This window comes from Grammomys surdaster, unplaced genomic scaffold (genome assembly GCF_004785775.1).
Source record: "Grammomys surdaster isolate TR1022 unplaced genomic scaffold, NIH_TR_1.0 225, whole genome shotgun sequence".
Taxonomy (NCBI): Eukaryota; Metazoa; Chordata; class Mammalia; order Rodentia; family Muridae; genus Grammomys; species Grammomys surdaster.
The window spans coordinates 320,817-333,049 of NW_021604670.1; the positions used below are offsets into that span (position 1 = coordinate 320,817).

At 38.3% G+C, this 12,233-nt stretch overlaps 1 protein-coding gene across 4 annotated transcripts in view; it reads right to left on the reverse strand.

Annotated features, from left to right (window-relative positions):
* Positions 1 to 12,233, reverse strand: part of Fggy (FGGY carbohydrate kinase domain containing) — a 363,520-nt gene that overhangs the window by 222,391 nt on the left and 128,896 nt on the right. For all 4 annotated transcript variants that reach the window (XR_003712158.1, XM_028773313.1, XM_028773314.1 and 1 more), the window contains one exon: positions 8,372 to 8,487. Coding sequence is in view for 3 of the 4 variants with exons in the window: in XM_028773313.1 (XP_028629146.1) it covers positions 8,372 to 8,487 (116 nt within the window). In the remaining variant the exon portion in view is untranslated. The remainder of the gene's footprint in view (positions 1 to 8,371; positions 8,488 to 12,233) is intronic.

Below are 12,233 nucleotides of genomic sequence, written 5' to 3' on the forward strand. Positions count from 1 at the left end.
CCTCTCCCTCTCCCTCTCCCTCTCCCTCTCCCTCTCCCTCTCCCTCTTTGTCTCTCTCTGTGTATCTTGCTGTCTCTCTTTGTGTGTCTCTCTCTCCATTAATCCCTCTGTCTAAGCACCCTATTGACTCCATTCATAGTCTGAATGCATCACAGCTTAGTTTAAAAACTTCTTCAGATATTTTTCAATCACATAAACATTCCTGAAAGCAGCCCTGACCTATTTTTATAATAGTTACCACAGAGGCAATGTAGTGATTTATAATGCTCCAATTGTCTGTATGAAGTCAGGAACATCAGGGCCTTTACTTCATTTGTTCTCAGAATCTAACAGTGCATCACATTGAGTTAGTGAATTAAAGCTAAGAAGGAAATGAAAGATTATTCAGTCATTAATATAACCTTATCTTGCATATCATGAGTCCACTTCCTGTACTGTTCTTCCTCTGAATATAATTATCAAAAAGCCCTTTTGGGTTCTTCCCTGGATTGGGCTTGACAGCAGTCCAGTGATAACTCTATTTGTGCTATAGCATTGCAAATGCTACTGAATGTACTGAATGCTGTGTTGGTTGCTTAGGTGCTATTTTATCGATTCTTTTCCAGAAGTCACATACTTTACATACACACATCATCCTTGTCCATCACAGCCCTTCAAGTATTATTACAAATGAAGAAACTAAATCTCAGAGAGGATTGGCATCTTGCTCATTTTATGCAGCCGTCAACGGTGTATCTAGGATCTTATCCAAAGCTTTTATCACTGGAAAACTTGTGACTTCTGGATTCCCCCAATATGAAAAAGAAATTAAACACATTTTGAAGTTTTATAGAGAAGTAAGTAACACAGAGAAAAATACTCTTTAAAAGTCGTAAAGTATTATAGGAACATTAGTCACGGATTTTTCCCCTCATTATCACCAAAATAATTTGTATTTTTAATTTGTGTATGACTATATGTCCTTCAGTTCATGATAAATCATTCAAACAACAGTTTAAAAATATCACCAACCATATGTAACTGAATGATTTAGACATGCCTGTAATTCCAGCTAAGATAACTTATCAGGGTTTAATTGTCTTTTACCTTGCTTAGAAAAGGGTTGTGTAATCCAAAGGGCAGTTTAAAAAAGGCATTTCACAACTTTAGATTTTGACAATAATTATTGGAATTATTCCAGGGTGCTATCTTTAGCATATATTACCTGTCATATGGAAGCATTCAGGTTCAGAGGAATTGGCAGCTCTTATAATAATAGCTAATGTTTTGCTAGAACTATTTTCCAATCTTTGCAATATAGCAACTGAGGTGCAAAGAGCTCAAGTTGTATATGGCAGAGCTTGCATGGTTTATGGGTTGCAGAACCAGGATTAAAATCAAGCCTAGCTAAATCTGGAGACAAGGAACAACCTTTAAATAGGAAATAACTAATATTTTACTTAATCATTCTTGTTTGTCTACATAAGGCAGACATTTTAAGAGATTGATTATTATGCTTCCAGATTCAACTGTCCCAGCTACCTGGACAAAACATGACATTGCTAAGAAGGGCCTCTGGTGTCAGCTGATCTGAATTACATTCTTGATGAGTGGTTCTTCCCACTCAGCTGAGAACACCTAGACTGTCTTAATAAGCAACATTGTTGTAAAACCCCAAATAAGGAGAGCTGGCATAGAAGAGAGAATGCTACAGCGATGGGAGCTTGGTGGTGGCCAAGTGGGGATGTAGGAGGATTGACTTCTGTTCTCAGGTGTGTCTCTAAAATGCTGGAAAATCAAGAAAATTCACTCCACATCTCTGAGGCTCAGTTGTTTGTTCTAAATCGAGGATACTAGAAAAAGACCATTATTTCCCTTCCAGCTCTGACGGTTACTGATTCTTAAGGAGGAAGAAGGAATCTTGAAGGTTAACCTTACTGCTGAGTATTTCCAATCATCTTCCAGATGCCAAACTGCAGGGAGGAACATTGCAGACCCAAAAGCTTCTAAAAACCATTAGTTGCCATTATCACATCATGATGTGGTCATCCCTGTTCCCTTGTCCTTCGAGCTCTCTGAGGCTATTCCTGGAAGGGACAATAGCTGAAATGGCATTTCTGGGAACCTAAGGGGTGGGTGTGCAGCATTGGAAGAAGGTTGGGAAGGGAGGGATCCTGTGTACAGGGTGCCAGGGCACAGTTACAAGATGGTAACAGCTAACATTCCTATGGACTGCATAAGCCATGTCCTGGGACATCTGAGATCACACTTACCTTCACACTTTACAACAGACATTTATATATAGGAAAGAAGGTACTGAACATGATTACAGAGAACAAATGGTGGCAAGACATAATCAAACACTCATCTTCACAGAAGCTCAGACATCCACAATGGCCCTTGTTGGCTTCCATTTTATTTGCAGATTGGCATAAATAGTAACTGGATCATCTCTTAAATGCAATGATGCAAATACCATTATGCTGAGGCTCTTACTAGCTGCTCATCTTCAAGTCCCACAAGATATCAATTCCCTGTCTCCTATCCTACACCATCCAGCAATTTGAGAATATCTCATGCCTCCATGCCTCTGCATATATTGTTCCTTCTTCTGTAGAAGCATTCCTTTTTTTCATAGTAAAAGGCACTTACATTTTTTCAATCACTCTTCCAGTATTACCTCTTGAGAAGACATGCTTGGTATCACTACCAACATCAACAAGTCTTACAGTGTTTCTCCACGGTACTTGGGAACACACATTAAATATCCTTTTTTTAAAAAAGACTTCTAAATCATCTTAAATTGTATGTATGTGGGTGTGTCTGTATGGAATATGTATACATAAGTACATGTGACATCAGAAGCCAAATGTACTGGATCATCCAAGAACTAAAGTTACAAGTAGATGTGAGTTGCCTAATGCAGGTGCTGGGAACTGAAATCACTCCTGCCCTCTTATTGAAAATCTTGATAGCATTGAATTATATACTTATCCATCTTGGCCTGTGTAGATAAGAGGTCTCCGAGTAGACAGACCAGGTTCCTTCTGTATTCATTTTGTATACTTAGTCTAGCGCCTATCACATGGAAGGCAATCAGAAAGTGCTGGCTCATTGCATGCATACATTATTGCATAAGTTATGACTCCAAGCCATTCCCTCAGACAGAAGACAGGCTTAAAAGGATCAAGTTAATCCATATGATATTCAGAGGATACTTCCTTTTCTTTAAAAATTAGAAAGACATAGTTACATAAGGTGGACAGGAATAAGAATGGTGATTGTTAAACCTGCAGCAAAGCCAAAGGCTCACAGGATATTGGGAAGGCAAAGTCTGAGACAGTTGGTGATCTCCTTCTGAACATGGGTGATAAGTGATGTGACAGGACCTATATAACCCATAAAAGGCTGGGAGTAACTGTGGCCAAAGTTCCCCAGGCTTCCCAAGTTTAGTACAAACTTCACCTAAAATAACAAATCACAAAGATGGAAGAGCAACAATAGGCTGAGAAGAACCCTTGAAAGATAGAATGGTGACCACAAATCACATAGCTCTTGAATATCAAAATGAAAAGCAAGCCTTTAACAATCAAATTAACAAGTCCTTGGTACGAAGCCCTATTCTCATGGGAATATTTAAGACACCATATATGAGCAGCTTAAGAAGGATTTATAAGCCCCATAACTATGGACAGCATCACCAGGTTCAAGATCCCTACACTAGTCATGACTATTAGTCATGCTTAGTAGAGCTAAGCTAGACTATTAGTCTATTAGTAGAGCTTGCTAGTAGAAAACACTGGGGAACAATACCACAGGGAGCCTCTCTAGTCTCTTCTGAGATAGAATAATATTGACATGAACACTCCCATTTCTGACTTGCCACCACTCACTAATTCCATATGGATGAGGAATCCCTCATCTAATCTGTGACTCTTGAAAAAACTCTGACACCTCTAAGAATATGTCAAACAGGTAGGGCTGTATCCTGGATACAGGACAGGCTTGCCATGGGTCTCTTCATGGGTCACCTATACTCAAGCCAATGGTCTGTCTCAGCCCATGAACCAAACAAGCCAAATGAATGACACTTGTACCAGAAAAACACAATTAGATCTGTTTCCTCTTTGTGTGCCAGCCTCCTAGATAGCTCATGAAGGGGTGGGTCAGTATCATGAAGAGCACACATCTGAAAGCAGAGGCAAAAGACTGAGTGGCATTAGTTCCAGCTATTGTTCTGCCTGGAGTCCCTTCTTAGGTAGACAATGTTCATGAGGATCACTGTGAACATTGACTTTATGAAATAAATCTAGTCTATCACATAGAACTATCCTTTACTTTAAAGAATTGGTAGCAACTCCATTAAGCTTTTGACATAACTAAAGACAAGAAAAGATATTTTTTATGGAGCCCTTCATTCAAACATATATTGACTCATTCATCATGCATTTCAACAGTATTTACTCTATACTATGTGATTTTGCCCACACTGAAAATATGGTCTCACTGGGAAAAGAAAAGCAGTTTAATAAAACGGCAGTGCCCTTCCCCTTTGCAGGTATCTTTTTCCACATCTTCTTTGTCTTTGCTCCTGCTCCTCACTTCACAGACAGTAACTCCACTTGGCCCCTGAATTTACTTCCCTGATCACAAGCAATGAATGATCTCTAAGTTAGCACACTGTGTCTTCTGACATAATACAACTCTAAAGTGTAAATAATCTCTCAGAAATTTAGTTATGCCGGTCCAATCATTTTCAAAACATGGCCGCCTCCAGTAAAAACAATGAAATGTTTTTCCCAGGAAGTAAAAAGGCAACTGTGATTTGCTGAAGGGAGCCTGCATAATCGACTAGAACAGGTGGGACGACTTTGCCTCTCCTCCTAAGGATCTGTGCCCCCGCTGAGGTCTTCCTTCCTGCCTGCTTTTGATAGATGTTTGGGATTAAACAGGTAATCTGGGAATGATTCCCCTGGAACAAAAGGTCAAAATTTACTGACACAAATCATTTTATTGGACTATGGATAGAATATCCCCTATTTAAGAAAGAAAGAAACAGAAAGATGCCCAGAAAGGAGTAGGAAGAGAAGAAGTAGGAAGGGGGGCAGACACAGTGGGCTATACTTTCTCCATCGCTCACAACAATGAAACAATAGTCTCTAAGTACATTTTCTATCCTATTCTTTTAACTCATAAAATTATTTTCTTTACCTTCTACAATGTTCCATAACCAAACCAACCAAATAATTTGTGCCTTATCCTTGAGACACACCATATTAAATATCACATTTGATCACTAACTTACATTTCATAAATAATTTATTTCAAGAGCATTCCTCCATAAGACTCTCCATTGCTGAGGTGTTTGGTTTTCAGGGAAAGCATTTATTTACAGCCTGAGCCAAAGAAGGCTGGTAAAGACTTGGCTAAAAGCTCTGCATGGAGAAAATTATGGTAATTGTATTAATGCTCAAATACACAGCACTCGATTCTCAAATCTGCTAAAAGGTTTTGTGCTATGTTGCCCACATCTTGACGGGCAATGAGGCCACGAGAAGTGCTTAATTCTTGACGGAACACTTCCGAGACTCATCTTTCATAGTTCCAAGAACTACTAAAGAATCGGAGGAAGCTTCCAGAGGAGTTTCTAAAATCAAACTCCCTCCTGAAAGTCTTATGCTTTGTGTTCACACTGAAGCTTCAAGCTCAACTAACAAGAAAGGGAAATCAAAAGAAACATCATACAATTAATTCTGATAAATGGTTGTGTTTTAATTTGTGTCCAGCAAATCATAGTTCATAATATGTCTCCTTCTGACATCTATTAAAAATCCATTAACTTAACAGGCAAAAATCTAATAAAGTTAGTCTGGAAAATGTCTGCTAGGTCAACATTATGGACTTTTAATGAATATTTTTTTGTAACTTGCTCTACTAGAAGAATTAACATACTAATTGAACGTGTCTCATGTACAATATTAAGAAAAAAGTAAATGTCAACATAATAAAAAAGAAGAGTTTAAGGTAGAACCATGTCACCTTAGATGCTAACAAAACCAATAATTTTAATTTTAGAGCTTTGAAAAGCTGGAGGCACTAAGCTCCTAATATCAGCCATCTCAGCTTAGCCCTTACCAGTCACATCACACAGTAATTCTAATACAACAGTACGTGTTCTCAGGCTAGGATGGGATAGGCAAGGGTAAACAGTGAAATGCTATGTGAACAAGTCTAGTAAGGAATCAAGCCATGTAAAGAGCTCATCAATCTATTCTGTGTTTAATTTACCATGGGAACTTTCACCAATAAACTAACTTTTTAAAGAAAACCGGTAATACTGATTTTCAAAATGGCTTAAGTAACTAAAAAGTAAAAACCTGTGTTACAGTACAATGTAGTGATACTGACTAACTTGGAGATTCTCTTCCTGCTTAGAGGCTTCTTCTAACCTCTGCTTCTCACCTATAATCAAGCTGACTTCTGTGAAACAAGGCCTGTGGGATATAGAGGAGGAGGATTAGGATCACTGTCTCCCACAGGCACTCTCCTCAGACAGACTCTACCTTATCCCCATGGACCTGGTATGGATGCTTGTCCCAGTCTAGTTAAAGTTGGCTTTGAGTGAGTGCTGAATATTCTAGTGCTAACTCCATCAGAGGCCAGTAGTAAAACTACATCAGCACTCTCAGTCTAGAATGTTCCAAAGAAACAAGAAACATGCTGACACAAACTGTAAACCTTGAAAGTAGTTTAAGAAACCTAACCTTGCTTCCTCTCTGTAAAATAGGAATATGAAATTAATAGTTTTATGAGAACAGTGTATTTAAATCACCTAACTGGAGACCTAGAAGTCAGTTGAGCTTTTTACTCTCTTGGCTCATTGCAAGCACTGAGCCTTTTCTCCTGGCTCAGATCTTCAGATGGCTTTGACTGAGACACAGATGTCCCAGCAGTATTCTGCACACTGTTCTGGCTTTGCTTCTTTGTCTAGTGGAGACGGAGCAGATCATGGATTGCACATCACAACTGGCAGTGCAAGTGCTCACCTGCATTCTGTATGTTTGTTTCTAATATACTTCAGCTTTTCATAGCACAATCATGAAGAACCACCAGAGAAAAGTCTGCAATAATTGACTATGGAAGTCAGAAGTTTCACCAAATGCCACTTGCTGTTTACCAATTTATAAGCATAATTCTTACATTTCAGTAGGAACCTAGATGGGCACATGACCTCCCAGCCAATAAATATTACATTTTCTAATCAGTTTGATAGCATAATGGGGTCTGCTGAATGTGTGCTGGTCAATAAGAGGTAATCAGAAGTGAGGTTATACTGCCTCCAAAAGAATGTGCATCATAATTCTTAGGTTGTTTTATTTTTAAAAGAGTTATTTAAGTTATATATATACTGTCTTCATGCACACCAGAAGAGGGCATCAGATACCATTATAGAAGGTTGTAAGCCACCATGTGGTTGCTGGGAATTGAACTCAGGATGTCTAGGGAGAGCAGTCAGTGCTCTTAACCACTGAGCCATCTCTCCAGCCGACCCCCATTCCTCTTAGGATGTTTTATTCTTCCATTTTAGTAGCCGGGAACTTATGAGAGCTCAAATAAATTGCACTAATAGCCACTTGCTTCTTTTGTCTTCCATTAGAGAGGAATGAGGTATCTTTCATTATCCAGTACCCTTCTAGATCTTGTCACAATGCTATAGCTAGCATATTAAATCAATTAAGAGGGACTTCTATTCAAGCATCTGTGACCACTTACCTAACTAGCGATTGCTTTCCAGAATATTAAGTAGTAACTATATGAAATAAACATCATCGTGTGAAATGACCATATAAACATTAAAGGTTAATGTGTCATAATTATACTTACCAGATACTGAAACTTTCATGAGCTAAATACTTACCAGCCACTCAGATACGTGTCATCTAGTTAAAGCCACATAAGATTGGGAGTCTGTGGCTCAGCAAGCATTGGCTTACATCCTACCTTCTGTCTCGTTTTTGATTCTCCTAGTCCAGACTTTTCAAGTTTACTTTCTTATTTTTCTTTTGTGTTTTTTCCTTGAACCAAATTCATGAGACCATTTTCCTACTTCTGGAATGATCTCATGTGCCTCCCTGATGATGCCATCTCTGACTGCTCCATGCATGACCATCCTGAGTCAGCACCATGACAAACACTATTTTAAGACATATCTTCACAAAATCTATTTCTACCCAATTCAAACAAACTATCCATTACAGCTGACATATTCTGAAAACCCTAGTCTTGAAAGAAATTGTTTGAGTTTCGATAATGTAATTCAACAAAAAATCACAAATATCCATATATATATGCATGCATCAAGGATTGTACTTTGGATTTTCTATTATTTTACCTATTTTGCTGTAATTATCATCAGTGAGATCTTCCAAACCAATCATCTTCCAGAAGCTGTCATCCCAACCTTTCTCTGCTGAATATGTCCATTTGCACACCAAGGAGCAGAGAGACCTAGAAAAATTGGAGAGAGCCAGTGTGAGCCAGCTTCCTTCATATTTTGACAAATCACTGCCCTGATGTCTTCAGTAGTGTGATGGCACAGAGGAAACAGTAATTATGCGTTCTGCCTTAGATAACAGGCCCTACATATACCTGGAAATGAATGATACCTCTCTTTGCTTTCAGAACAGACTTGGTTTCTACATGGTTTCTGACCAAACAAACAGAGTAAGCGCACTTACTTGCACTTACATCTACATTTATTTGACACAGGTGGGATAATTATGCATTATAATACTAATTGGCTATCAGATAAAACTGAGTAAACTCAAGTTTAAATGTAACATTGAAGTGGCTATATTACAACTGTTCTTTATCATTAGGATTTACATATCAAATATTCATGCATATGACGTGGCATTTGGGGCTTGTATCAACATGACACAAGAAGGGGAAGTGAATGGTGCTGGGGTAGATGTCCTGTCCTGGGCCGCTGGCCACTGGAGCAGAAACGACGTTACAGGACTCTCAATGTCATCTACTTTTGTACATCTTCTAAGTTCTCTATTATAAAAATATTTCTTTTAAATGTCTGCTATTAAGTAAATAATATGGCACTGTAATCAAAATCAATACTTTAATACTGGAAGATGTTTTCTTTTCAGCTTTCCTTTCCTTTCACAATGTCACCCGTAATATCCTGTCATTTTTCTTTAAAAATAACCTTGCATGGGGCTAGAGAGATGGCTCAGTGGTTAAGAGCACTAACTGCTCTTTCAAAGGTCCTGTGTTCAATTCCCAGCAATCACATGGTGACTCACAACCATCTGTAATAGGATCTGATGCCCTCTTCTGAAGACAGCTATGTCTGAAGACAGCTACAGTGGACTCATATAGATAAAATAAATCTTTAAAAAAAATAACCTTACGTTTATGAAAGACGCATGTTCTTGTATACTTTATTGCCTCTGCTCTACCATCTGTAGTTTAAAGACCTCCCAACTTTCTTCATCTTGATGATTCAATGCTTTAAACATTAACTTTAACTTAAGATGAAACTCTAATTTGTAATTAAATAGTTCTTTTCTTACCTGCCTGAAAATATACATATGAAAGTATGTATGTATGTATGTATGTATGTATGCATGAATGCTTGCATGTACATTTTACCAGTGCCTGAGGTCAAATTCAGAGACTTATATGTGCCAATACCACTGATTCATACCCATGCCCACAGACTATATTTTATGTCATTATTTTTATCACACTGTAATTAATTAACTGCTTTTTCCTAGGTATCACATATATTTTATCAACTTGCTCTCCATATTTTGTCCACAGCAAACTTTATAAACCTGTAACTTTTCCATGAACTCTTTGTGGGATGTCTGTGTCTGCCCCTCTTTGCTCAGGCCAATTCCAACCCTGATTTCCCTGTTGTGCAGTACTAAGTTGTTGGTACACCCCTGTAGTTAGCCTTTCTTTCTCATTACTTTACTCTTCCTGGAATGGTCTTCTCACTATGCATCAGATTTCTAGTTAGCTACTATAAGTCAGCTCAGAATGTCTCTCTTCAAAAAGCCCCAAAAGAATGCATGTTGAGTCAAAAGTCACTTTTTAATGTGTATATCTGGACATATCTTTGTCTTATAATGACCACTGTAGCTTTATGCTTATTTCTTCTTCACCCCTCTCACTAAAACAGACACATTTTTAATCAGAAAGTGTGCTTCTTGTCTCTATATCACAAGTATTTACCTCATGCAAATGTATGTCTAGCCATAAAGCATACTGTTGAGTAGAAACATTAAAAATATTTAAAATTTTAAAAATATTTCTTCATGTTGCCACAGGAATATGGCAGACTGAAGGAGATGACAGTCATACCATTTTAAGAATAACAAAACCCCACTGCATGGGCCTAAGCCTTGAAATCATTCAGTGATACAGAACCCTTCCCTTGCTTGGCTTTTAGTGGCTCTTATGATCCTGGTGCAATGGTAGGCCTTAGGGGCAAGTAGTATACACAAGACCTAGTCATTTGCTGTCCCAGAAGCAGACAATTCAACTGGGGAGACAGATAGTCCTTAAAAATTTACACATAAAACCCTATAGTAACAATTAACCCTAAGTTTTCTAAGGAAAGTACATAGAGACATGAGAAAATCTGATGCAATCTAGTGCTGGGAGTGGGGTGCTTGGGTGGTGACAAAGAAGGTATCAAGGTAGGTTCCAGAGTCAACGTATCATTTTACTAAGGTCTAACTTGAAAGTAAACAAGAGTCATTTATCATTAAAATTTTTTTGATATAGCACATATGACAGAACATGTCAGGTTATATTAAGTGGCAGAAAAACATTAAAGAGGTGCATATACCAGCACAAACAATATATATGTGCTAACTCGTGCCCTTGATTTAAGCAAGGTCATTCCTCCTCCCCCAGTGAATCAACTTTCATCCAGTGGATGAAGGTGGGAACCAATGAAGTATGCTCTGAAGTATGTGATAGCCTAACATCTCCTAGAATGACATTGGAATTTTCAACCTTTGGGGGCTCTGATAGTTTTTGGAAAGAACAAACCTGTGAACAAAAGATAAGGTCAAGGGATTGTTTCCAATACCCCTAGCATATGGTCTAACTCTTTACAGCTTAACACTCATCAGCATGCAAAGATTCTGGTACCTCTACTTTGGCAGTATCTTCCATCTTAATTAACTACTGCTGCTATCCTCAGTTTTTCTCCACTTGGTAAACTTAGTCTTCCTTACAATCTAGTTCAGTGATGCTCCTCTGTGAAAGTTTGCTTTGAACTCAAAGCCAAACTCATGGTCCCTTCTTTAAGGTTCCAGGTAAGCTTATTACACGGTAAATCTAAATATCCCAGGGAGGTTGACATGGCTGCATGTCTTTATGCCTTTGTTTTGTGCCTGACAATAGAATATCATCCTTTTATCCCTGCATTGTTCAAAGGGCTCCCTTTTTCCTTCTATATTTTGGGTAATGATTCAAGATTGCATTTAGGCAAAGAATGATTTAGAAATGATGGCAAACCAGTTACTGGTCTAAATGTGAAGATACTTTGTGTGTTTTAGCTTATTTTGTTGTACATTCATTTTCTTCCATGAGGAACCCATGCTGAGCTAGCTAATGGGGAGGGTAACAGAGAAATGAAAAGGACTGCCTTAACCATGCTTAGATCACACCCCTAGACTGTCCTATATCAGTCAGGATCAGGACGATGAGAATCTGGTTGAGAGTAGAACCATCTACCAGAGCTCAGACAAAACAATCTTCCCGTGAGCCAAATAAGTGACCATTGAAATCAACAACTGAAATCTGTTGATAGTTTGTAGCTGAGCAATTATTAATTCACACACAATACAAGTAAATTAGTCCAAATACATTTTTTCATTAACTAAGAAAAGAATAGCAAATCCTTATTTCTTACAGTAAATATGCACATATGAATACTAGCCAGAGAACGTTGTTTGGAAGAAAACGGCTGAACAGGAGGCAGAAAATTTTATGGATACAGATTTCTCTGAAAACCCATTCTATATATAGCTTATTAAAATGCGATCAGGATGTCTCTCTCCCCACTTCTCTCTCTGTGTCTCTGTCTCTGTCTCTCTCTGTCTCTCTGTCTCTCTGTCTCTCTCTCTCTCTCTCTGTCTCTCTCTGTCTCTCTCTGTCTTTCTCCCTCTCCCTTCTCTCTCTCTCTCTCTCTCTCTCTCTCTCTCTCTCTCTCTCTCTCT